This window comes from Cavia porcellus, unplaced genomic scaffold, assembly GCF_034190915.1.
Source record: "Cavia porcellus strain 051 isolate PalLab524CR breed Dunkin Hartley unplaced genomic scaffold, mCavPor4.1 scaffold_14, whole genome shotgun sequence".
Classification (NCBI taxonomy): Eukaryota; Metazoa; Chordata; class Mammalia; order Rodentia; family Caviidae; genus Cavia; species Cavia porcellus.
In genome coordinates this window covers 77,292,906-77,320,579 of record NW_026947497.1, presented here as the reverse complement: position 1 = coordinate 77,320,579, position 27,674 = coordinate 77,292,906, and the positions used below count along the sequence as shown (strand labels likewise).

The 27,674-nt window shown below is 42.5% G+C and overlaps 1 protein-coding gene across 7 annotated transcripts in view; it reads right to left on the bottom strand.

Moving 5' to 3' along the window:
* Window positions 1-16,186, bottom strand: part of Mccc1 (methylcrotonyl-CoA carboxylase subunit 1) — a 60,113-nt gene extending 43,927 nt beyond the window's left edge. The window contains exons 1-4 of one of the 7 annotated variants that reach the window (XM_003477119.5): window positions 15,979-16,186; window positions 11,678-11,724; window positions 9,891-10,027; window positions 3,585-3,680 (exon numbers count right to left, since the gene is read on the bottom strand). In XM_003477119.5, coding sequence (XP_003477167.2) covers window positions 3,585-3,680; window positions 9,891-10,027; window positions 11,678-11,724; window positions 15,979-16,067 — 369 coding nt within the window. In that variant the 5' untranslated portion in view covers window positions 16,068-16,186. Of the gene's footprint in view, window positions 1-3,584; window positions 3,681-9,890; window positions 10,028-11,677; window positions 11,725-15,402; window positions 15,624-15,652; window positions 15,900-15,978 lie in introns of those variants that run through there. The other 6 variants (XM_063224363.1, XM_063224365.1, XM_063224360.1 and 3 more) reach the window with 6 other exon arrangements.
* Window positions 16,187-27,674: the final 11,488 nt, after the last annotated feature.

Sequence of the window (27,674 nt, the reverse complement as noted above, 5' to 3'; positions counted from 1 at the left end):
TTGGGTTTGGTTCCCAGCACTTGTGCACACACACACAAATTTTAAAAAAACACAGATTAGTTTGGATAGAATTGCCATGTTACTGCCATAACCTATTTTTGCTAATTATATTCATATTTGTTTCTCAGTGCTGCTACACTATAACTGCCACCTTAATTTCCAGAATGTTAATTGCTAAGTCCCTTTGTGTTGAGCTGATACCCAATATGGTGAACTCATCAATGAACTAGATAAATCTGAGCTAAAAGAAAATCAGCTACCTGCTCGTGAAAATAAAGCTAAACTGCAAATGCCAAGAACATTCTCAGGGCGTTTAGGCTTTTATTAATGAAGGCAGAAAACTGGTCTCTCCTACGGCTGCAGCTTGGAGCACCTGTCCCCCAAAGGTCTGTGGGTTAAAGGGTGGGCTCCTATTTGTGGTGGCTTTGGGAGGTGGTGAAACCTTAAAATATAAACAGATCACTCACGCTTCTGCTTCAAATCTTCCCAAAGCTGCTTACCATGAAATACAAACTCCTGTCAGTGAGGCTGAACCCTTTGGAAACAGACTGCCCAAATTACAAAACCCACTATTTATTGCAAAATACCAACACTGCAATTAAACGTCAATACTGAGGTTTTAGTTGAGAAACAACTCATACATTAACATCTTAAAAGAAAAACAGAGCTTTCAATGTTATGGACAGCTTCTGATTGAAAATTGTATTCAATTTTCAAGGTAAAATTTTGCATTTGGCATGTTTTTGCACAAGTAATGTGATTTTTGCTGTTGTGTGCCCGCTGACAACTGCCATGCCTTGGCAGGGGTGGTTTGGCTCTGAGCCGACAGAGAGGGTATGCCCTCACTGTCCTTCATGATGCAGTCTCTGCCTCCTTTTCTGTGCTTCTCATCCCTATGGATCCTCCTGCGTAACTGATTCTCTCAGCTATAGTACGGTTCCAGTCGGCTCTGCCACCAGAAGGGATCGCTCTAGAGAAACCGGAAGCAGGGACCCCAGGTGGCGGAGTGGGTTTCAGTCTTCCAGGTGGGTGAAGTCCCACATCGAGCCTCACAGAGGTCCCTGCAGCCAGGCAGGGCCCTACCCTGCGCAGATCTGAGGGGCATCTGCACAAGGTCTCACCTCCGGCCTCTTCCCTGCACATGGGGTGGCTGTCAGCTTTCACCACATAATTCCAACATAACCCTCCCCTGTTCAGCCCCCAAATAATGGCAGAACCAATTCCTAAATTAAATTCCCTCTGTTGAGACATCAAACCTAGTGGCACAGTCTCTTACTGCCTACACTCCAACTACACTCAACTTTTTTTTGAGACATGGTCTCACTATGCAGTTCAGACTGGTCTCGAACTCACTTTGTGTAGCCCAGACTGACCTCAAACATGTGGCGATCCTCCTGATTCAGCTTCCTGAGTGCTAGAATTACAGGTGAGCACCACCCTGCCCAGAACTAAACATTTTTGTTCCCTGAGCACCAAGCTTATTTCCAGCTCAGTCTTGGCAACTTCACCAGAACCTTTTTCCTCAAGTCCCTCACTGGCTGCATCTTCCTGGTCACTTAGGTCCCTGTCCAGCTGTTATCTCCCACTCACCCTATTTTAAAAACTACCTCCTACCCAGGCTTCATTCTTATACCCTGTTTCACTTTCATCCCACTAAATGTGACTCTCCTTATTATATTATTTGTTGAAATGTTTACTGCCTGTCTCATTTACCCCAGCATAGCTCCAGGGGGGAGGAATGTGTGTGCCTTACCCACCGTCCTTCTGTAGTCAGCAGTGGACACAGAAAAGATGCTGCCGAGAGAATAAATGGGCAGGGGAAACCATGTAACCAAGTGCACAAGAGATGAAATAAGTACTGTGTTATACAAAAAGCTTACTGTAGCTTCATAAAGAACAGGAGACAAGACCTGTGGTATATACCTGAAACTCCAGCTACTCAGGAGGCTGAGACAGGAGGATTGCAAATTCAAAGCCAGTATGAGGAATTTACTGAGAATTTGTCTCAAAACAAGTAAGATCTGGGGCTGGGTGTTGCAGCGCAGGTTTGGGAGGCTGTGACAGGAGGATCACTAAAGTTTAAGGCCGACCTGGGTCACATAGTGAGTCCCAACCCAGTCTGAACTACATAGCAGGACCCTGTCTGAAAAAACAAAACAGCTCAGTGGTAGAGTGCTTACCTAGCATGCTTGAGCCCCTGGGCTCCATTCCCAGTACTATATTACAAAAAAAAGAAAAGAAAAGCCAAAAGACATGCACAAAAGCCCAGATAAAACATAAATATTAACAAGTAAAATACAACTGTACCAGAAACTCTTTTAAATGCTAAACTGAACAGCTTTATCTTGTAACCACTAAAGATTTGCTAGCTGAAGGAGAGGACAAGAAAGATGTTAGGAACTAGAACAAGAGTAGGGACAGGAGATAATAATAAAATATATTTTAGAAATATTCCCTCACCAGGAGCGACAGCATATGCCTGTTATCCCAGCACTCTGGAAGGCTGAGGCAGAAAGACTGCAAGTTTGAACCCAGCCTGGACAACGCAGCAAGCTGCTGTTTCAAAACAAAAACATTTTTAAAGCCTGGCAATGGGGCTCAGTGTGAAGGCCACAGGTTCAATCCCCAGTGCTGGGAAAAAAGAAAAGTTCATCCAGTAATATAGGAGACTGAGGTAAGACACTTAAAAGTAGAAAAGCTGAAAATGAGACTCAAAACTCCAGATTAGAGATCCTAAGATGTGGCAGTGCGACCAAAAAGAACTCTTTCTAAAGATATTTCAAGAAAGATTCAACAGGGTTGCTATCTCATTTTGAAGGATGAAAGATACAATAACATCAAAGTTGCAAGAAAACCAAGTTGGCGGGGGGGGGGGCGGTTCTAGAAAGACACTAGAATTCAAAGGAGGAAATATTTCTCTTTTGATTGCTTTTTACTTTAGAATTTAGAGCATCATTTAATTCTCCCGAAACATATGATGTTACTAGCAATGGCTTTTAAATGTAGAAAAGCTGAATTCTCAGATTTAATTTACACTTTAGACCCTCCCTCTGCTTACTTCTCAAAAGATTTAAAGTACAAATGGCTGCCAGGGACCGTGGTGCACCCTTATAATCCCAGGGCTCAAACGCTTATAATCCCAGGGCTCAAAGGCTGAGGCAGGAGGTTTGCCCCGAGTTCAAGGCCAGCCTGAGCTACACAGTGAGACCCTTTCTCAATCAATTGTTCAAGCACACAAGGTTCAGTGAGAAGGTAGAGGCTGAGGAATGAAAAGGGACATGTCAGGTTTCCAATGACAACAGTCAAAAGCAAAATTCTATTTATTTATTTAGGTCTTTCTGAGATGGAGTCTTGCTATGCAGTTCAGGCTGGCCTTGAGCTCACTTTGTAGCCTCGGTTGGTCTTGAACTCGCAACAAGGCTCCTGCCTCAGCCTACCAAGGGCTGGGATTACAGACGTGAGGCACCACGCCCCAGCTCCAAAATTCTTAACTAAAAATTGAAAATAATTTTTACAAATAAGTAACTTTGGGTAAATCATACAAAACATTCCTTTTGCAGTGTAAGCGTCTCCACAGTTTTCACCTGTGCAGCAGAGGTTTTGGCCACTTGGATGATTTTCTCCATAGAGAGGTAGCTCTGCTGGGAGGGGGCGGGGCCGATGCAGTAGGCTTCATCTGCCTGTTGGAGAAACATTACACACTCAAAAGATGACACAGTGTGTTTCCAGGTCACTTCATTCCTATAGACAGAAATGCTGGTCTCCAAGGACACGGTAAAAACTGAGAAGCAGAAATACTAGCTCTTGTTTATTTATTTATTTTTGTCTTTTTGAGACAGGGTATCACTACGCAGTGCAGGCTGGCCTTGAGCTCACTACGTTGTCTAGGCTGGCCTCAAACTCACTTCCATCCTCCTGGGTCAGTGTTGGGATTCCAGGCATGTAATGTCATCCCCAGCTGAGGAGGTACAATATGTCGCGCCTACAATTTAAAGGAGGAAAGGTTTCTTTTGGTTCATGGCTTCAAAGTCCCAGTCCATGGCTGACAAGCTCACACATAGAGACTGCATGGTAGGAGGGTCTGAGCCAGGAGAGCTGCCCGCTAAATGGTGGGCAGGAAGCAGAGCCAGCAGAAGGATGCTTGGGAGGCAGATCTGCCCTGCTAGGTCATCCCATAGCCCACCCCAGGAAACCGGTGAGAGGGCATCTGTGGGCAAATCCGCTGCCCACCCAGTCCCTTGCCTTCCAAAAGCCCTGGCCCTGAACAGAGGCTTGAGGGAACATTCTAGATCTAAAGCCTAACCAGCCAGATAACTGCAGGGCAGAGTTCACAGGAAGGGCCTTGGTGGGGGCAGGGCAGGGTGCAAAGCTTTGGATTTTCTCTTAAGGGAATATCTCCTAAGGAGATAAGGGTGAAGTGTTTTTTTTTACTTTTATGTTCAGAAAACACAAATTCATTCACATTTTTCACATTTTAAAGAATGTGCCAGGCATGGTGGTGCACACCAGTGATCCCAGCACTAGGGAGGCTGAGGCAGGAGGACTGCTGTGAGTTTGAGGCCAGCCTGGAGTACATAGCAAACTTTTGTCTTTAAAAAAAAAAAGAAAAAGAGTGTGGGCAGTTATACAAAGGCAAAGCAGCCCTTTGACACCCTTACCCCCACTGCAGTCCCCTTCTAGGCATAACTTTCATGATGACCAAGGTGGGACATATGTTTTCATATTTGTACTCCTATTTATTCATATACATTATGGAAATGTTTTCATCTTCCTTTCGCACACGTAGAGTCACTATAAATTATCTTCTGGTTGCTCTGCTCTCTAGAAGCATGTTTTGGGAGCTGCTTCCTTGCCAGCACATGTACACCAGCCTCACTGTGGGCAATGCTTTTATAATATTCCCACTTGGAGGTAGCAGGATTCATTTAATCATGAACCTCTTCACATGCACTGAGGTTGCAATGAAAAAAAAACTGGATGTGGGAGGGTTGAGGCAGACATTCTCGTACACATTTCTATTTGCACACATATGTGAGCCCAGCTCCAGGACAGTTTGCAGTGCTGGGCTGAAGGATATGCACATTTTAATGCTCCAAAAATAGCTTTACCAACATACATGTTCATCAGCATACCAATTTCTTTGTTTGTTTGTTCATTTGTTTGGTTTGTTTCTTTCAGACAGGATCTCACTATATAGTACAGGCTGGTCTTAAACTTGATTATGTAACCCAGGTTGGCCTGAACCCATGATGATCCTCCTGCCTCAGCCTCCCAAATGCTGGGATCACAGTTGTGCACCACCACACGTGGCTCAGCATACCAATTTCTAACCACCTTCATCCATGCTAAGTATTAACTGCCTTTTAAATTATTCCTAAGCTGGCAGTTCACACAAGGTATTTAAAGTAGGGGAAAAATACAACCATATTTTTAGTTTAAATTTTCAGTATGGCCAAGATGCAGAGAATGGATCATGGGAGAAAGCTCAAGAGTGGAAACCAGGAAACCACTTAGGAGCTACAGCTCCAGGAAAGACATGACAGTGGTCTGACTCAAGGTATATATGAGAACGCAGAAAGAAACGGGAAGGAACACCAGGAAGCAGAATCGCCAGGATGTGGTGATTTTCCAGATGGTCATTTCTGGATTGGATCTTTAAATGTTGGGGGAGTCTGATTTTTTTAGTTCTTTATATTATCTAGATGTTACTCTGTTGTCTAAGGAACAGCTAAAATGTTCTCCCACGCTGCAGGTTGTCTCTTCTCTCTGCTGGTGGTTTCTCTTGCTGTGCAAAAGTTTTTTAATAAGATGAGATCCCAGTTGTTGATTCTTTGTGATATTTCCTATGTGATGAGGGTTTTGTTCACATTTGCCTACCCCAACGTCTTCAAGACTTCTACCTAGTTATCTTCTAGCGGATTTAGGGTTTCTGTTTTAATATTTAAATCTTAGATCCATTTCAACTTTAGTTTAGTGCATGCTGAAAGACATGGGTCTAGTTTTAATCTTTGGCATGTGGTAAGTCAGCTTAGCAACACCATTTATTAAACAGGTTATTATTGGTCCTCCTAGAGGAGCTTGTCAGCTGGCTTTCCTGATATGAATCCGGCCGTTATCATCAGAGGAGCTAGGGACCTTGTCACTGAGGATGGCTGTGGTACTTTTCAGGAGAGACCTGGTTCTTACTTTAAGCATTACTTTTTTGGCTCCACTGCAGAACCCTCAGCCTACTGGCACTGCTCTTTCACCCTGCTGGCACAGACTTTCTAGCTTCCACCATTAATCTTTGGGCATTCCCAGCACAGATGTGTAAAACAGACTTGATGAGTCACTGTCATGGGTTGTAGGCCTCCAGCTGGACCCCGTGTGAGGCACTGTCATGGACTCTAGGTCTTCAGCTGGACTCATGCAGGACATTGCTGTGGAATCCAGGGCCTTGTCTTGAGTTTCTAGGTTTTCAGCATTGTGGACAGATTTCCTGCACTTTCTTGTATTTAACTTAGGGTGACCCTCATAAAATAATCCCATAAATTCTGTGTCCCGCTGTAATTGTTCCCTTCGCAGCCCCTGACTACAGCGCCTGCCTCTTGCATTTTTCATTGATTCTGGTCAATCTTTTGTTTTTCATCTTTGGATTGGTTTTATGTGAACCTTTGCTATTTTTAGAAACCTTTCTTTTCATGATCAATAATCAGAATCTTCTCTTCTAGGTCTGATACTCGGCCTTAGAATGGCTCATTCTACTGTGTTTCCTTTCAATGGAATTTTTAATCTCCTAGGGAGCTGTTTGAATCTGTTTGATGGATCTTATTTCTCTCCAATATTGGGAGTTTACTGTTTCCATCATTTTCTTAAAGCTCCTCTATTTTTTTTTCATTTGTATCTTCTCTAGAGACATTAAGAATATCTCTCATATGGTCACCATCTCTGTAGTTGTGAGAGTTATTTCTGATTTGATTTTTTTCTAGAGCCTCATTTATCTGCCTCTACTTCTGCTCACCACTTGAGAGAGAACTGGTACCTAGCTTTCAAATTGTCCCCTGCATTTGCTTCTGGTGAGCTGGAATTCTGGGGTTGTATTTTGCTTAAGTGTTGTTTTACTTTTTACTCCTCGCTGAGTAGTAAAAATACCTGATGCCCAAAGTTAGGGAAGGAAAGTTTATTTCTTACAGTTTTTGGAGGTTTCAGTCCATACTCAGTTGGCTCCAAGGCAGGGTGGCATGGAAGGGCTGCTGTTCATGGTGGCTGCAAACAGCAAGGCCGAAACAGGCAAGAGAGAGACACACACACACATACCTTCTTCCCACCATTACATCACATCCTGGCTCCACCCCTAGGTGGGTGGAGCACTCACAGCACCAATCTGAGCGCTAGACAGTGAACCAATCACAAACACATAACTGCATGAGGCTGGGGGGCCACTGACAAAAACCATGACAAGTGTCTTTTAATTTTCTGGGTTTTGTTTTGTTTTAGTTTAATTATTTGGCTGATGGTTATAAATTGCCTCTGGTGAGTCACTTTATTGCTAGTATTTAGAACCCTTGAGAAATGACTACTTCTCAGAGGTGTCCTTGAGGTGTGGCTGGCTTTTGGGTTTTGAGTCTGTTGCAAGATCTTCTCTCTTCAATTTATTGAGGATGAGAAGGTGCCACCTATTTGGCCCAATCCCTAGTTGTTTGGCACCACAGGATAGTATTGTTTAAGACCCTCATTCTGGCATACCAGGACAAACAACTGATTAGGACAGTTATGTCACTTTGGATAAAGGAGTACAATCAAAGCCAGGCGTGGTGGCTCACGCCTGTAATCCCAGCACTCTGGAGGCTGAGGCAGGAGGATCCTTGTGAGTTTGAGACCAACCTGGGCTACAAAGTGAGCTCAAGGCCAGCCTGAACTGCACAGGGAGACCCTGTCTCAAAAAGACAAAAAAAAAAAGTAGTCCAATCAGCAACAACCATAGTGTCAAACACAGCCTAGAAAATGATAACCTGCGGTAAGTAACTACTACTTTTCTACCTTTAATCACACAAACTAGATTTGTAGTTATATAATAAAATGTAAAACAAACCAGAAAATTGTATAAACCTTACCCTCAGGGGTTAGGAGAAAAAAACTGAGAAACAGAAAAAGAGGAAGAGATTAGAAGCGAGCCTGTAAGACAAAGGAAGAGAGAACTTGAACTGTGGGAAACTGGTAAAGAAGACAGGAGGGAAAGAAAGGAGAAATAAAAACAGGAACAGAACAGAACAACAAGAAAACTAGAAACAATGTTCACACATATGAAAATACGAACAAACAATCAAGAAAAGCAAATCAAAAAAATAAAAAGAGGGGAAGAAAAGAAGAAAGAACTTCAGGGAGTGTCTCCCAGCTGCCACAGGAAGATAGCGAGGGAAGACAGAGCCCAGAGGGACGGTGATTAACCCCCGCAAGCCAGGTGTATGTAGATCTACGGCGGGTTCATGGATAATCCCAGCAGGCCTGCACCTTTAGTTCCACTGACACCCAGGCTGGTGTTTGGCTGTGAGGCTGGAACCTGATTTGTTCACCCTGCAAAACTCCATGTGCCTCCTGATGGCTTGTATTTGGCTCCTTGACCTCCTCTTGCCAATCTGAACTCAGTTCTGCCTCACTCCGACACTGGGAACTGTCTTGGGGAGCCAGCCCGCGGCTGCTCTGAGTTCCAAGCTCAGCTGGCCTCTGTCCTCGATGGTTATCAGCCAACTTCCCTCTCCTGAGGGACATCTGAATCTAATCAACTTACCAGCCATTGGGACCTGCTGCACCCACTGCTCCATAACTCCGTGAGGGCCTCTGGGCTCACCGGTAGCCACCATGAGTCTGCAGGTTCAAGCCACCCCTCCCCAAGTACGTCAGGGCTCAGAGAGAAACCGCCGCTTGCTGCACTGAAGAAATGTCCTTCTTCTGCATTGCAGTCTCTCTCTTCATTCTCCCTGTGGGCTTCAGTTCTTACTTCAGATCCTCCTTCTTGTTCTCATGCTGCTATATTCCAGCATTTAAATACCAAATCTCAGAGAGCCTGTTCACTGCTGTTTAGCACTCTACCATCTTCTCAGAAGTCCTAAAAAAATTCATTCTTTTTTCTTTTTCTTTTTTTTTTTTTTTTTTTTTTTTTTGTAGTACTGCAGATTGATTTCAGGGGCACTCTATCACTTTCGTACATCTCTAGCCAATTAAAAGCAATCTTTTTTGGCCTTAATCCCAGCACACAGGAGGCTGACACAGGAGAATCATGAGTTTGATGCCAGCACAAGCCACATACGGAATTTGACGCTATCCTGGAATACACAGGGAGATTTTGTCTTGAAAAATAAATAAATATATACATACATACATATTAAATTAAATTTTGACCCTCTCACTACGTTACTAAATTTCCCGGGCTGGCCTTATGATTAGACTTGTGATTCTCCTGCCTCAGCCTCCTTAGTAGTTGAGATTATGGGTGTATTCCATTATGCATGGCATTTTTTCCCTGTGCAGGAACATATAATGACTTGTGTAAGACCATGTGGGCAATAAGTGCTACCTGCTGAGAAGAGGGCCTTTCTCCTTGTGTATCAGAGACCTGGACACGTGCTGCCCAAATTAGGGTCCGCAGATAAACCGTGTTCTGTGAGCTGTTTTAATCTGTTCTTGATGAGACAAGAACTTGCCCAGAAAACAACCATCTAGTTCAACTGCTTCAAAACTGTTTCCAAGAATTATTAATGAGCAATTTGAATTTTCATACTTAACCCCTGTTATACTAGAAAATAATAAAGAATATAAATACATGAAGAAAAAGAAAGAAAGAACTAAAACTGACATAATAAACAAATAAAAGGGATCATTTACAAGGCATGGCTCCCAACGTAACAACATACCATATTCACATGCCTGGCATTCCGGTCGGCCTCACTGTAGACAGCCACGGTCTGCACACCCATTTTCTTGGCTGTCCGCATCACCCTGCAGGCAATTTCTCCTCTGTTTGCAACGAGGACCTTGGTAATGTTTCTTCCTGTTGGAAATACCACGAAGATCATACAGAAATGTTACTGAAGAAAAAGAAGAGTGAATGAGACTATGTTGGTAACTAGGTGAGGAGGATGTGTTTTGTTAAAGTCAGCATAAGGGGGCCTAAAGTCATCACTTTAAGTAGTATTTGACCATGCAGGTCTTTCCATGAAATCCAAGATACTTCTATTTGTATAGATGCTTAAGAAACAAAGGAGCTAGCAGTGACTCCTTTCCCTTCCTTCACCTGTGACCACAACACCGCCCTGATGATTAGCCAGGCTTCATTTAGGTAATGCAGATTGACACCAGTAAGACAGACAGTGGGAGGCACCTTGGGTCAAAGGTGTCTAACCCTATACACACTGGAAGCCTGAGTTATCAAGTTCCTTTTTTGCCCTCCCTGTTCCTGCTACCATCCCACGATCTTTTCTTTCTTTCTTTCTTTCTTTCTTTCTTTCTTTCTTTCTTTCTTTCTTTCTTTCTTTCTGGGGGGTTCACTGGGAATTGAACTTAGGACCTCACACTTGCCAGGCAGATGCTGTGCCACTTAGCTATGTCCCCAGCCCATCTTTAATAACTGTAGCTATTTACTACATACTATGAGGTGTGCGCTTGGTAATTCTTTCCTTCTCCTACACAACTATTTTTGACCCACTTGGCTATAACAATATCAGTCCTACAGGGTACAGTACAGTCTTCCTGCTTCTCCTTGCAGAATTGATTTCAGGGCTCCCTGTGCATACAAAGCTCTCTGTACTCTTAAGTCCCTTACATAAAATGGGTAGTATTTCTATATAACCTACACGTATCCTGTACCTCTAGATTACTTATCCTAGCCTAACAGAATACTATTTAAACAGCTGTTATACTGTATTGTTTAGGAAATGATCTCAAGAAAAAAAGTGTGTACATGTTCAGTGCAGATCATTTATTTTTTGTGAATATACATTATCTGTTACACATTATTTTAAAGAAGAAACTAAGGCTGAAAGATATAGGACATTCTTGAGATTATAAAAGAAGTGGCGAATCCAGAATTTGAGCCCAGATCTGCCTCACTCCAGAATCTGCACTCTCGGTTACTCTGTCTCCCTGCACGTGGGACCATCGGGGTTCTTGTCCACGGATTACAGGGGCTACCAGGATGAAGTGTGTGTGTGTGTGTTTTACTTTTTATTTTTTTCAGGATGAAACATCTGTAAGCATGTTTAGAAGGTAAGTATAGGGTTATCGCCAATCAATCAGAATATAAACTTCTACTACATTCCATAAGTTTTATAGCAGAGAAATTCCTAACATTTTATTTGAAAAGAATTTTCCTTTACCTAAAATAATTCTTTCAAAAGCACTAATTTAGACCATTGTAGTGATGCTTTTCCAATCTGATATACTGAAGAGACTAAAATAACAACATGAATATAGAAGTCTCCATCCCTACCTCCTGTATTTTAGGCCTAACAGCAGAGGAGATTTGATATGAAACAAGTGAAAACCTGAGTTTGTAATTAGTAAGAAAATTATCATAAAAATCCAAAACTTAAAAGGTTTGTGGGAACAAATTCTGTTATGCACAAATTACAAATTAAACATTTCTCTTTCTTGGTTAAAAATCTGAAGCCAAGTCAAATACAACAATAAAGTGTGTCAGTACCTGTGGCTGTTGCATATTTCATGTTTCTTTGGTTCCAAATCCATTTTCTACAAAACAAATCCAAATGGAATTATAATTAATCAGAATATACATGATCAGTCACTGTTGTTTTGAAAGAATCCAAATTTTTAGAAACATGAAACCAAGTTCATATATAATCTAAATTAAACCAGCTGGGGATGGTGGCACACACTTGTAATCTGAGCAATTGGGAGGCTACAGCAGGAAGATCGCCATGTGTTGAAGGCCAGCTGGGACTATACGTGAGTTTAAGACCAGCAAGATTCTGTCTCAAAAAGAAAGAAAGAAGAAAAAGGAAAAACCCTATGCCCTCTAACAAAGTGACTTAACAACCCTTCTCTTTATAGAACAAAAACTAATCGAAAAATCAGGAGTTAGATTTCTGGCTGTTTCCCCTTGCACTGCAAGTTCTAGACTGTTTGTACCTGATCCTGACATTAAACCAGAGTTAGAGACAATTAAAAAGCCAGAGTACTTCAAGGTCATCTACTTGGGCTTTCTTCAAACATTTTGACTATTATAGTAAAAACTACGTGGTACACACACAATTAGGTTTCACAAAAGAGGATTCACCCTGGGTTTTGTAGTTTCTATTTTATTAAATAGCATGTGCTAGTCAAACGAGCTTGAACAATATTAATCAAATTCAATCCTCTGATAATGCTCAGAACAGAGAAGTAAATGAAAGGGAAGTGACCAAAGACAGCAGACAGATCACTGCTTGTGGGGCCACAAGAGCTGAGCTCTCATCTGAGGCCCTCCAAGGTCAAGTTAGTTTACACCAGCGTTTCTCACCCCCTCCATAATTATATAATGAGAAGACATATACTAAGGAATAAGACTTTATAGAAGGAGTAAGCTTTATGGGACCACAAACCATAAGGCCTAAGATATATTTATTTTCCAAAAAACCAATTTCAGCCCTTGACAACATCCTGGTCGGTATGCATGCTGTACACCCTGGATTCCATGGCCTCACTTGGGACAGAAGGTGGTAAGAAGTGATCCTCAAGATGCTTCTCAGTTTTAGAAATATATCATTCTACCCCAAATCCTTATATAAGAAACAGGGAGGCAAAACAACTTGCCTGAGGCATCAAGGCTAACAGACAGTAGACAGAAAACCATGAAGGTCTACAACAATTTTTAAGTTCTATGATACCGTCCCACTGATTCAGTAAGTTAACACTGAAACATTAACCAAGAGCTGACAAAATGCAGGCCAGATTCACTTTGAGAATAAAAAAACATAATACCTAGTGGTTTTCAGCTTGAGAGAATATGCTAGAAAACCAAAGAATTACAAAAGTAAACCCACCTTTGTCTTTTCCATCTCTATGTGGAAAATGTGGTAAAATCATGGTTATAAGGACTAATCATGGTTATAAAGGACATGATAAAAAAAAGCACAATGTATCTTACCATGTACTAAACTAAAATTGAAATGGGTGATCAAAGATCTAAATGTTAAAACAGAAACACAATCTGCTGGAAGATAAAATAGGTAAAACTCTTGAAGACACAGGCGTAGGAAAGAATTTTCTGTACAGAACCCCAACTGCACAAGAAATAACATCAAGAATCAACAAATGCAAGAAGCCAGTTTGCCCTTCCAGTAAGCCATGCAAACCATGTGGGGCCCAGGAAGAGAGAAGCCAGTTCGCCCTGCCCAGGAGCCAACCGGCAGGCAGGTCAAGAATCAAGAACACTTCCCCCCGTCCCCAAAGCAACCAGCGCGTTCAGAGGACAGGTTGAGCTGATAGCAACTGACGCACAAAGACAACTAAATGCTTGTACTGTTTGATTGACTTTGCAGGCATATGGCCAGTAGTTTGAGCCTCCACTAGGAGAGTAACAGCATGCAATATAGCAAATAAGGCGCATTTCTTTGTGGGTTTTTTTTTTTTTTTTTTTTTTTTTTTTTGGTCTTTTTGAGACAGCGTCTCTCTATGCAGTTCAGGCTGGCCTTGAGCTCACTTTGTAGCCCAGGCTGGTTTCAAACTCACAAGGATCCTCCTGCCTCAGCCTCCTGAGTGCTGGGATTACAGGTGTGAGCCACCATGCCCGACCTGTCTTGTTTTTGAAATCAAATATTGATCTGCTTTGTTTTGTTCTGATTTATTATTTTGTTTTATTCAATGTTGTGTCTTGATTGGTTTTATTGTTTCATTTGATTTTAGTATGTCTGATGGAATAGACTACAATTGTGAAGATAACAAGATACATTATAGTAGCCATTGCTGATTCCTATTATCCTGCTTCAAAATACTGTACTACTTTCACTACTTTGTTTAGATTGGCTTTACCCTGTTTTGTTTTGTTGAGTTTTATCCTTTTAAAATTAAAATAAACATAATCAATAAGTGGAATCACATTAAGTTTTTTTTAAAAACACAACTAAGGAAACAACCACTAGAGTGAAGAGAGCCTACAGAATGGGAAATATATATATATATATTTTTTTTGCTGGCTATTCCTTAGAGAACTAATACCTACAGAATATATAACAAACTAAAAAAAATTAGATCCCTCCAAATTATAATACTCAACTATAACCCTGTATCCCAACAATGTGCTAACTGGTTGATTTCATTTTTCACAATTATCTAAACTACAACCAAAGAAGTGACTTACAAAATTAAGAAATTACATTAGTCAGGCATGGTGGTGCACTCCTGAAATCCCAAAACTTGGGAGGCTGAGGCAGGACTGCAGCAAGTTTGAAACCAGTTTGGGCTACAAAATGAGCCCAGGGCCAGTATGAATTGCATAGTGAGACCCTATCTCAAAAAGACAAAAAAAATTTAAGAAATTGCTTTCATGGGCTAATTACACTCTGATTCAAGACAGTTTCTATTGTCATGCCTACACTCCCAAACTGGAGACTGTCTTTAAGTTATTAGAGAATCACTGCATAAAAAGAAATGTAAAACACCCATACTGGCCAGGCATAGTGTTGATGCTTGTAATCCCAGCACTTGGGAGGCTGAGGCAGGAATATCATTATGAATTTAAAGCCAGCCTGGGCTACATAGTGAGTTCAAGGTCAGTCTGAACAACACAAAAAGAGGCTGTCTCAAAAAATAAAACTTTCATACTGATAAAATTTTAATCTATAAATCATTAATAGGTTTAGCACTCTCCAGGTGACAACTAGATGAGAACCTTTCTACAGACAGCCGTTTAGCTATAAGAGGAGAGAGAGAAAACAGGTCTGTGATAGCATCCTGAGGAGCCCTGGGAACCCAGGAAAAGTCAGGAAAAAGAGAAAAGCACTAATACTACTTTCACCAAACTTTATTATCTCACTCGGGAGCTAGTTCTGTAAAAAGGAAGTGAAAAGCCAAGCCATCTGCAATCATTTGTAAAAAATACAAGAAACAAAATAGCTGATCTAGGTGACTGAGTCTACGAAGGCTGTTCATGGATAGATTCATCGGACCAGATTCGGTTTAAACTTCTTTCCATATGTTAATCTGCGTAAGTCAAGTTACTGATATCATCACCTCCTTCTAGGTGAGGAAACTGATAGTAAGTGACTCAGTCAAGGGCACACACTTAGTGAATAGCTAGGATCCCAGCCTTCTGACTGTGTCTGTGCTCTTAAATATTAAGCTACACTGTCTTTCCAGAATAATGCAGAACTACAGTAACAATTAAGGAAAGGAAGATACTTCCTGCAAACTCAAAAGTGTTTTTCCTACCGAAGTTCTAGTCACTGAAGCTTGGAGCTCAAAATTTGAAATGGATCTTGGAGTCAGGTTGCTGGAATTATGTGATAGCTTTGTTCGAACCTAGATACAAGAGCTTTTGATAAAACGGCTCAGCCCTCTGGAAGGTAAATTTGCTCTTGTTAACTTGATTCATTCCGACAACAGAAGAAAAAACAGGGAGAGTTGGGGTGGGGGGTTGGCCTGCGACGGGCTTTGAGGACGTCGAAGCCCTGGCTCTTACTGATCGTGCAATCTTGGGCAGATCTTTGACTGCCCTGGAGCTTCCTCAAAACCGGATCGTAACCATGTCCCACGCAAGCGGTGCTGCGAAAGCCCAAGGGAAATGCAGAAAGTCAGGCCTGGCTCCACCTTTGTCTTCATAATGGAAGATCAGAAGCCAATATCCGGCGGACGCTGGAGGCGTTACAGGACTGACAGCAGAATCCCCCGGAGGGGCGCTGGGGTTTTCCCCGACCCTCGCCCCTCCCTTCCCGGCGCTCACGCGGGTCTACGTACCAAGCGCCTCGGCCTCGTCACACTCACTCGCGCCCCTCCACCCACCGTTACCTCGGAGGCAGCAGCAGAATCGAGAGACGCTGCCACCGATTCCTCTCTGCCGCTAGCAGCAGCACAGACACTGCGGACGCCACTACCATATCCAGGGAACCCAGCCGCAGCAGGATGGAATGCTAAATCTCAAGTATGCAAAGGCTTTCCTCGGTTCCCAAGGCTATTGTCCTTCGGTGGACACCGTCCGATCCAACTGCTGGTGGGGGGGTGTCTCCATGAAAGCCAATCAAAGAACAGAGAAGGACTTAAGGGGCAATGATTGGCCGGTCGGGCCGCGTACCCACGGAGGTGTGGTCTCTTCCGGCCGCACCCCTCGGGCTCAGCGCGGACTTCCGGAGTTGTTCTGTACGCTCTCCTCTAGCTGGCGGAATCCTCTCCTTCCGTAACTTTTCTCGCAAGATCAGAGAAAAAGGCAAACGGAATGGAGTGTAAAATATGATTGTCGGCTGGTCCGAGTGCAGTGCTGTTTACAACTAATTGATCACAACCAGTTACAGATTTCTCTTCTCCACTCCCACTGCTTCACTTGACTAGCCTTAAATAAATAAATAAATAAATAAATAAAAATAAAATATGATTGTCTAGTGTCAAGAATGAAATAAAGTAGCAAAAACTACCGCTAAGCTGGGCGTGGAGGCGCCCAAAGTTTGAGGCCGGTCTTCCTCACAGAGTGTGTCCAAAGCCAGTCTGAAGTACGCAGCAAGACCTTGTCTCAAAAAAAAAAAAAAAAGTACCACTAAAAACCTATTGGAACAAAATCAAAATCAAAATTGCAGAGTATCTAGACAATGAAAAGATACAGTAAACACTGTGCTTATTTGATATAACCAAAACAGAGCTCATACGAAAAATCACAGTAAGTCAAATCATACAAAAATCACAGTATGTTTAAGGGTTAAAAAACACGAGGAACGCAGTTGGAAGACATTACTAGAGAAAAGGAATCAATGAATGGAGAAAAGTAATGTCGAAGGACTAATAAATCTAGGGGGCTTAAGAAAACAAAAAATGATCAATCAGAAATAAAAGGAAACTACGTAATAAAAAGAAATAAGGAAAATCATAGAGAAAACACATTATACATTTATAAGAAGTTACTTTTGCTCAACTTTAAGACACATATTTGAAGGCTCACTCGGAACCCTCCTGTCAGAATATGCACCCTCCAGTTACCTAAGCTGGAGATACATACATATATATATATCAAAATCAAAGATCACACACATGCACGCACACATACACACAGTTATAGCTCAGTGTGTTTTAGGAGTTATCAGTGGAAACATCCTAAATAAATATTAACTAAAACATCCAGTAGAACATGAAAAATATACTCTAACCAGGTAAGTGTTATTTCAGGAATCTAAGGTCATTTCAAAATTATGGAATTATTAATATAATTTTTTATAGTTCAGTTTGTGCCACTGAACTAATATTCAGCAGACAAGAAAATTTTATGTTCATAGACACTCAGTAGGTTTTTGACAAAGCCCAACATTTATTCTACATTTTATTTATTTATTGTGAGGGGATTGAGACAGGGTCTCACTGTGTAGCCCATACTGACCTTGAGTTCATGGCCATCCTCTTGCCTCAGCCTCCTGAGTACTGGGATTATAGGCATGCACCACTATGCTTGGTGTTTAGATTTTATTTTTTAATTAAGTTTATTGGTACATTTTATATATAAATAATGATCACATTCTCCATAGGAAGTTTGTACCCCTACATGATACATTTTGATTCCTCTTTTTTGCCCAATCCCCCTCCTCCCTTCAACCCATCTTCCTCTCCCTTTTATTCTTTATTTACTTATCCCTTCCTTCCTTTCCCCTTCCCCACCTTAGTTTCTCTTTCTTTTAAACAATTTCTTCCCATTTCACAATATCTGTTCTATTTTTTTGGTCCTTATTTATTCTTTCAGGTTTTCACACCAGGGAGACAATGTGAAGTTTATCCGTGTGAGTCTGATTAATTTCACTTAAGAGTATGGTTTCAAGTTACATCCATTTACCTAGAAATAGTTCACATTTATTCTTCTTTATGCTATAGTAGTAGTCCATTACATAGAAAACCACAACTTTTTTTATCCATTTCTCAATTGATGAGGATTTCAGTTGTTTCCAAGATTTAGCTATTATAAATTGTGCTGGTATAAACATGAGTGTGCATATATTGCTGTGGTCTGTTTTAAATTCTTCTGGGAAGACATCCAGAAGGGGAATAGCTGAGTGTAATAGGACCTCTAACCCTAGTTTTTTGAGGTATCACCACACTGATTTTCAAAGTGATTTCACCAGTCTCCCACCAACAGTGGAGAAGGGTTCCCCTTTCTCTACAGGCCTTCCAGCATTTGTTATTGCTTGATTTCTTGATGATAGCCCTTCTTTTGGGAGTGAGATGAAAACTCAGCATTGTTTTAATTTGCATCTCTCTGATAACCAGAGATGTTGAACTTTTTTTTCATATACTTATTTGCCATTTGTATTTCTTTACCTCAGAAGTGCATATCCGGGGGCTGGGGATTTAGCTCAGTGGCATAAGCGCCTGCCTTGCAAGCAGGCAGTCCCAAGTTTGATCCCTGGTACCGATAAAAAACAAAAAAGACAAAAAAAAAAGTGCATATTCATCTCAGAGGCCCATTTTTGGACTGGGTCTTTGAATTTGGGAGGTCTGATTTTTTTTAGTTCTTTGTATGTTCTAGATATGAGCCCTTTGTGTGAATGACAACTGGCTGTAATTTTTTTCCCACTCTGTGGGTTGTCTTTCCACTCTGTTGATTTCTTTTGTTGTGAAAAAGCTTTTTAATAGGGTGAGATTCCAATTATTTATTATTTCCTGTGAGATCAGGGTTTTGTTCATGAAATCTTTCCCTATGCCTATGTTTTCAAGAGTTTTGCCTGTTCTCTCTTCCAGAAGATTGTGTTTGTCTTAATTTTTAGACCATTTCAATTTTAGTTTAGTGCATGGTGATAGACATGGGTCTAATTTTTAGTCTTTGGTATGTGCAAAAGCAAGTTTTCCAGCACCATTTATTAAAGAGGTATTTGTTTTTGCGTCTTTCTTGCAGTGAACATGTTTTGGGTCCCTTGTCACAGATAAGGTGACTAAGTGTGTTTGCAGTTGTTTCTGAATCTTTTAATCTACTCCATTGATCCTCAGGTCTTTTTTTTTTTTTTTTTTTTTTTTTTGTCTTTTTCCTTTTTTATCGGTACCAGGGATCGAACTCACGACTGCCTGCTTGCAAGGCAGGTGCTTATGCCGCTGAGCTAAATCCCCAGCCCCTCATGCTATTCTTATCACAGTAGCTTTGTAATATAATTTCAAGTCAGGCATTCTGGTGCCCCTTGTCTTGCCTTTATTGCTGAGGATTGCTTTTGCTATTCTACATATCTTCTGGTTTCAACTGAATTTTAGGAATGTTTTCTCTAGTTTGTGAAGTAGGATAATGTTACTTTGATTGGGGTTGCATTAACTCTGTATAACAATTTTGAAAGTATTTGTACTATATTTGGTCTGTTTATCCATGAGCAAGGGATATCTTTCCATTTTCTGATATCCTCTTCAAAATCTTTTTTTTTTCAAAGTACTGTGATTTTCAGCATAGAGGTTTTTTACTTCCCTTGTTAGCATGATTCCTAATTATTTCATTTCGGGGCTGGGTGTGGTTTCCCTAATTTCTCTGGGTTTTTTTTTTTTTTTTCTTTTCTTTTCTTTTCTTTTCTTTCTTTTCTTTTTTTTTTTTTTTTTTTTTTTTTTTTTTTTTGTCTCTTTGAGACAAGGTCTCACTATTCATTCAGGATGGCCTTGAGCTCACCTTATAGCCCAGGCTGGTCTCAACCTTGCAATGATCCTCCTGCCTCAGCCTCCTGAGTCCTGGGATTACAGGCCTGAGTCACCATGCCTGGCGTCTCAGTGAGTTTTTTGTTTGTGTACAGGAAGGCTATTGGTTTTTTTGTGTTGATTTCAAATCCAACTACACTACTGAATTTGGTTGTTAAATGTAAGTTTTTTGGTGGAGATTTTGTGGTCTTCTGTGTAGAGTATCAAATTATCTGCAAACAATGGTAAGTTAACTTCTTTTTTTTCCTCTCCTTCTTCCTCTTATTTCTCATGTCTAATTTCTCTGGCTCATGTTTCCAGAACTATACCGAATAGGAGTGGTGTTAGTGAACACCCTTGCCTTGTTGCACATTTTAGAGTGAAAGCTTTCAGTTTTTGACCATTTAGTATGATGTTGGCCATTGGTTTGTCATAGATGGCTTTTATCAGATTGAAGTAAAGACCTCCTATTCCATTTTTCTGTAGGGGTTTTATCATGATTCGATGTTGGATTCTGTCAAATATTTTTCTGCATCTATTGAGATGATCATGTATTTTTTGTCTTTGCCTCTGTTAATATGATGTATTACATTTACTGATTTACATATGTTGAATCATCCCTGGGATGAATCCTATTTGGTCATGGTGTGCAATCTTTTTAGGATTTGCTTCATTCTGTTTGCCAGTATCTTATTAAAGATTTTGCATTATTGTTCATTAGGGAGATTGGTCTGTAGTTTTCTTTTTTAGCTGGGTCCTTGTCTAGCTTATCTATCAGAGTAATGCTTCCAGGAATGATTTTGGAAGTATTTGTTCACTTTCATCTTCATTAGAGTTTCAGCATTAGTGGCATTAGATCTTCTCTAAATTTCTTGTAGAATTCAACAGTAAATCCATCAGGGCCTGGACTTTCTTTGTTGGTAGTTTTTAATTACATTTTCAATTTCACTGACTAACATCAAGATGTTTAAGAATATTTATATCTTCTTTTTTTTGGGTCTTTTTCGTTTTTATCGGTACCAGGGATCAAACTCACAACTGCACATTTGCAAGGAAGGTGCTTATGCCACTGAGCTAAATCCCCAGGCCCTAGAATATTTATATCTTCTTGATGCAGTGTTGGTAATTCATATGTGTCTCAGAATTTGTCCATTCCTTCTGTGTTTTGCATCTTTCAAATTCAATAAATGGTACCAGGACAAGTAATTAGTTTTCTGGAAAAAAGTCTGATCTCTGCTCGATTCTTACACTGACATCTAAATAAACTGCAAATGTACACAAATGTTAAATATATGAAATAAAAGCATGGCTGGGGTGGTGGTATACAAAAAAGACATACAAGTGCTAGAGGGACATTAGAGGGAAATCTCAAGAGAAGGTACTGAGGATTGAACCTGTGATCTTTGCCTTAGCTACATTTCCAAACCTTTCTTCATTTTGAGACAGTCTTGCTAAATTGCCCAGGCTAGTCTTAATGTTTGCTCCTCCTGCCTCAGTCTCCTAGAATATTAGAATTACAGGATGCCCCTACACCCAGCAAGATCTCTGTTTTTATAGTTTTCTAGAATGGATCCATATAGTAAGGTTTAGATCTAAAACATTCTCCAAGGCCAGACATGGTGGAGCGTATCTAGGAGCCCAGCTCTCAGGAAGCTGAGACAGGAGGATTACTGCGAGTTCAAGGCCCCACATAGTGAACTCTGTTGCGAAAATAAATAAAACATCCCCCAAAGTACCTTTGTGTTCAGAGTGGGCTTTAAGAGGGTGATAGGTCACTGGGCCGCCATATTCATCAGCAGATTAATCCATCAACACGTTCATAGCTGAGTATACCAGTTGGAAGAGTTACGTAACGAGGGCCATGACCTGGAAGGGCACTCTCGTCCTCGCTTCTTCCCTTCGCTGTTGGCTTCCTGGCTGCTGTGGATGGAGCAGCTGCTCTTTACCATGCCCTTATGCCATGCTGCTTCTGCCTCTGCCTCAGAACCAGCCAGCCACAGATTGGACCTCTCCTCTGCCTGCTAGGCAATGGCTGAGGTGGTTTCAAGTTGCCTCTTCCCCCACCCCCCCAAGTACTTTCAGTACCATTTGTGTAGGATTGGGTCCTCTAAAAAAAACACACAAATGCACAAGCTTTATTTTTGGGGTGGGGATTTGGGTACTGGGGATCAAACTCACAACCTTGCACTTTCCAAGCAGGCACTTGAACCGCTGAGCTAAATTCCTGGGCCCAACACAAGCATATTACTAGGGGAAAAGCCCATGGAAGAAGGTGGTGAGGAAGCCAGAGGAGGCTACAGAGCATCCCACCAGGATGCCCTGCTGGATCTGAAGGGAAAAAGAAGACAGGGTGGGTGCAGCTCATGGAAAGCCCACAGGTGGAGTCCATGCCTGTGCTGGGAGAGTTGCCAAGCCAAAGCCACATGTCAGGTGAGTACTTTGTGTCCTAAAAACATCCTACCGTAGTAATCTGGCAATGCTGAGTCAGGGCTGGGAGCTGCCTGTGAACAGGCAGTGGGTGCAGTAAAAGCTTTCAGAGCACAACGGGGTCTCTTGACTAATGATTCTTAGTGGCCTCAAGGCCATCACAGACTGCAATATAAAAAGTAAAGACCTCTCCTCCATATCACCTCCTCCTATCCCACCATGAAACTTAAATGACAGTGGAGAAACAGAAAAAGGATGCCTGTAATGGTTTCAGTTGGTGACTGAAGAAAATGAACAGGATGGGAGGAAGATCATGACTCACTGGAGCTGTGTGGGGCTACTTTAGGAGGGAAAGCAGGAGAAGGCCCCCTTGTCGTGACCTGAGGTCTGGAGAGGAGACTCAAGGATGGCACCAGGGATGAGGAGCAAGTCAGCACCGCTGGGTGTGGTTACCCCAGAGGCAGAGGCAGGGCCAGAACCGGCGGTCAAGGAGAGGGATTTTAAGTAAAGGGCCATGGGGCCTCATCTATGTTTTGAAGAGTACTCCAGCAGGGACAGGACAGCGGCATTGACGGGGTGGCAGTGGTACCGTGGGGGGAGTAACTGGATTCCTGACAGATATCATTGCCAAAGTGGTTTTGCTGAAGGAGGGAGGGAGAAAGATGTGAGAGAGAGAGAAACAAATCAGGGCCGCCTCCAAGGACTTTGGAACCAAACGAGTGCCACCAAGATGGGAGTTAAGAAGCAGATTTGAAGGTTTGCAAGCTAAGGTGTGAGGATTGAGCCTTTTTCCACTGTCTAGGCTTGAGATCTATCTGTCCCACTTCCCAGTGGAACACCACAGGGAATGATCTTGAAACAAAAGATGACCAAGGTGAGAATTTTGGGGAAAACCTATGTTTTGGTATTTGCAAAAGTATATATGGTTAGTTTAATACATCTGCTTGATTATGTTATATTACCTAGTTGTTTAATCAAATAAAATATTAGGGGTAGCCAGTTATGGTGGTGTACACCTATAATCCCAGCACTCAGGAAGCTGAGGCAGAACGATTGTTGCGAGTTTGAGATCAGCCTGGGCTATGAAGTGAGCTCAAGTCCAGCCTGAACTACATAGCAAGACCCTGTCTCAAACAGACAAAAAAAAAAAAAAAAGAACAAAATCCACCCCATTTAGTTATTATACATTTTATACATATAGTGAAATGTTACACTGCAGCTCATAAATATGCAAAATTACAATGTGTTCACTAAAAATAAAAATATATTAAGAAGAAAATCCAATAATCAGTTGGAACAAAAGTTGGACTGTCCAACTCCAAAACTGTTGTGCTAAAAAAAAAACCTCTTTTCTTTATAAAAGTGACTAGCTTCAGGTGTTCTGTTATAGTAACAGGAAACTGACTAAAAGAGGTACTTAACAGGAAAGTTTACTAGGACAGACAGGAGACAATATCTGAAAGCTAGGGAGCTAGAGAATCTTGACAACAGAGTTTAATTCATAGTTTCTTTCTCCACAGCCAATCTTTCTCTTTAAACAAAAAATGTTAGGTGAAAAACAAAGCAGGCAAAACTGCTTAAACTCCCTTTTCATGCCACCGATGCTTGTCCAGTATTAAAATTCTCTTGAAAAGAACTTCAAAATGGGGGAAGACACCAGGGTGTTCTAAAATGAAACTGCTCATTTCTTGGCAGAGATTATTCTTCCATCCTTGTTATGTAAAAAACATAGGGAGCAAGGAAACCCATCAGCAAATCCTTCTAAAGAACCAAGAATTTTAAGTAGGCAGCTGCTGAGAATCGGCCATGGTGGACCTCCACCACTGGCCTCTTGTTAAGCCCCTCCTTTTGGATCGAGCCAGGAGGAGACCCAGTTAGCAGTTCTGTGAGCTTACTGGCGGGCACTAGGGCTGGAAATCAATCATCCCAACCCCCGCATCCCCAGTTAGCAACTGGGGACAGAGGACTGAGCATGTCTTGAGAGGATGACCGTATGCAAGACAGAAATGTGGGGGATTTCCTTCCATCCTCTGTTTGAAGGCAAATTTTTTTTCACTGTTTTGTTTCATTACGATTAATTGTATTACTATATTCAATATTCTCTTTTGAATGGTTTTGTAATGTTCTATTTCTGATCTGATTTTGCTATATCTGACAGACTGGACAACTTTTGTGAAGATAATGAGATGGAACCTATTACTGTTATCCCAGTAACCTGCTGTGAAATTCTGTACCACTGTCACTGCATTGTCTCGATTGGCTTTGTTCTGTTGTTTTACTACCTTCAAAAAAAAAAAAAAAAAAAAAGACCAAGAATTTTGAGTCAGGAAGGTTTGCTCTTCTTCAGAACTTCCAGGTTTTCAAATAAGCTGAGGTTGGTTTACAGCCCTAAACAGGAGTCCAGAGACGCTCCACTGGGGTCCAGAATCCCATGAGCCATAAACAGCTGTTTAAGAAGGGAAAACTGAGTGTGGCAGTACATGTCTGTAAACTTTCCACTTGGGAGCTGAGGGAAGAGGACTGCTTAGATTTTGAAGCTAACCAGGACTGCACAGTGAGTTCAAGGCCAAGGGCTAAACTATATAGTAAGGCCCTGTCACAGAAATGTTAAAAAAAAAAAAAAAAAGAATAGAAGGACTCAGAGATGGAGGCAACCTTGTTACTTACCTTAATCAAAAGTGAAAGGCAACACTACCTCTACAGAGCAATGGGCCAAGAGAGCCTCCGTGAAGATCCACAGGCTGCCTGTACCACGGGTGGTAGGTAAACCTCAGACAGGGCTGGAAGCAGCTGGAAAGGGCCCTAGTTTGTAAGCCATTATTGAATTTCTTTGCCTGAGTTCCCAAATAAACACCTTGACAGCAGAGACCTATGATAGCCAATACCCAAAATGCCCCTTCTCCTGGCATTCACCTTGTACAAATCCTTCCCGTATTATACCAGGAATGTGATCAATAGAATATGGGGAGCCAGGTATAGTAGGACACACCCGTAATCCCAGCACTTGGAGACCTGAGGTGGCAGAATCACCCTATGTTTGTGACCAGCTTGGTGTATATACAGAGTCAAGGCCAGCCTGAACTACATAGCGAGATTCTGTCTGAAAACAAAACAGAAACAACAATGAAATGTAAAGAAATGATGCTGTTACTCAGCTTCCCATTACCCTAATAAAATAACTGAGATACTCACAAGTAAAAACGTTTCTATTGCTTCAGATTTGCACATCTCTGTCCAAGACAGAGTGACCCCATTGCTTTGAGGCAGCACCTTATGGTGGCACCATGTGATGAGGCAAACCTGCTCAACTCAGGAATCCAGAAGTGAAAAGATACATAAGAGGTCATAATCAGTGTCTCCTTACAGGGCACAATCCAAAAACCAAAGGAAACACCATGCACCCCACCCCCAAGGCCTCAGTACCTATGGGTCTATAACACTTCTCAAAAGGGCCACCTTGGGGACAAAGGTTTCAACACACATTTAGGGGCCTTCAACATGTAAAGCACAGCAGATGAAATGTCACTTCTCTGTGATTAGGTTATAAAAATCTCTGCCCACTATCATCACTTAGGAAACTAATACAGGTCCTCTTCTTATTCATCCAAGTCCCTATGGAGAAGTGACTGGGACTTGGGTATTAGGCCTCCTCTCTGGACGTATGTATGAGTGCACAGCAGAACAATGTACTTGGAGCTGGGCTTTGTGGCATAGTCACAGCCCTAGGTTCCTTTTAAAACCCGGTGAGCTAGGACTGTGTGGCAGACAAACCTCTCCTCGAGTAGATCTCCTGGCTCGCTCAGTCTTCACTAAAGTGCAGGCTTGCACTAGATCCTGCAGTCAAGTGTACTCCATGCAGTCCCGGGTTTCCTGTCTCTTTTCTGGGTCTTCAGGTCATTCAGGGCTGGTCCTCAGTGGGAGCTTGGAGAGGATGATTAGGGCCTAACTGGCCTCTTCTGTGAGCACTAGGGAGCAAGGCAGGATGAGTGCATGCTGATATGCTACAGAGAATATTAATACAGCTGAGATCCGGCTGTTTACTCAGAAACATTCCATGGATGATGGGAGATAGATGAATCCTCTTTTACCCTGATTGCTTATGCCTGTGTCTGAGTAAATGAAGGCAAGGTGCACCAGTCAGTTGGGGCTCTTTGTAAAAAGGAGACCAGTCCCCTTGCCCTAGCATTTTAACCTGTTCTGTGTCTGTTTCATCTTCTTAGCCACTCAGTCAGATGCAAGCTCACAAATTGGGCCCCTGCAATCCTCAATCAGGAGGATCCGTTCCTTTCAGAGCCTAAGAATCCTAGCTCTCTTCACCTCTGCTTTAGCAGCTGTCCTTAGTCTCCAGTGGAATTCTTCACTGGCTGTCTGCCAGTGAACACTCTCTGTTCCCAGGACCTCAGTCTCTGGGCACTGGCCATCACTCGGCTACCTTCTGAGCACTGGGGCATGGCTGGCCTCCACAGTGCAGTCTGGCTCTTTCTGCCACCTTTGGGCTTTGACTGCCTCTCTCTACGTGTACTGGGCACACGCAGTTTGGTCTGGCCCTCTCTTCCCTGGCCTTGAGCCCCACTCCCAGCCCGCCCAGATCTCTGATCTCTGTACCCAGAATAGGCCCACTGAGCCTTGATTCTTCTCTCTCTCTCTCTCTCTCTCTCTCTCTCTCTCTCTCTCTCTCTTTCTCTCCCTCTCTCTCTCTGTCCTGGCTTCTTTCGCTGTCTGAGCCTGAGGGGCCTCAGCTTCCTTCCACAGTCCTCGCCCCTGGCCGCCCCCAACTGGGCTATCGTCGTCAAGACTCTAATCCCTTCGCCCACGATCATCCTTTTTCCAGCCGCCAGGGATCCTCCATGGGCGCGTCGGGTCCAGGAGGCCAGAGCTCTAGTCCTCCTACGTTTCTTCGAACGTTCTTGTGTTCCTCCATCACTCCTCGGGTCACTGCGCCCCTCCAGGCTTCTAGCCCCCAGGCTCGGGCCTCTCCGCACCTGTCCCTGCCCCTCATGGGCCTCCTTCCGTCTCTCCGCCCCTCCTTAGTTATCTTTCCCAGGCTCTGTCCGTTCGTTTCTCATGGATCCTTCTGCCAGCCATGCAGCCTCGGGTTTCTCTGCAGCGCCTTGGTCTCTCCAAGGAGCGTCCTGCAGTCCGCAGCCAGGTCCTCGGATGCCTCCGCCCTACTCATCTATCTCGGTACCTCCTCGTTTCTCCTCGGGTCCTGGAGGCCCTGATTCGGTTCCTTTCGCCCCTCTTGTGGGCCTTCCGCACCTCTTCGTGTCCACTCCTCAGTTCCCAGGCTGTCTCCGCCCCTGCTCAGGTCTCTCCGCGCCTCCACGGCGTCCCCGGAAGGCCTCGGATCCCTTCGCTTCTCCTCGTGTCCCCATGGTGCTCCTCCTCGGCTTCCTTCGTTTGTCCTCGGTCCACTCCGACAGGCCTCGGGTCTCTCCGTTTCT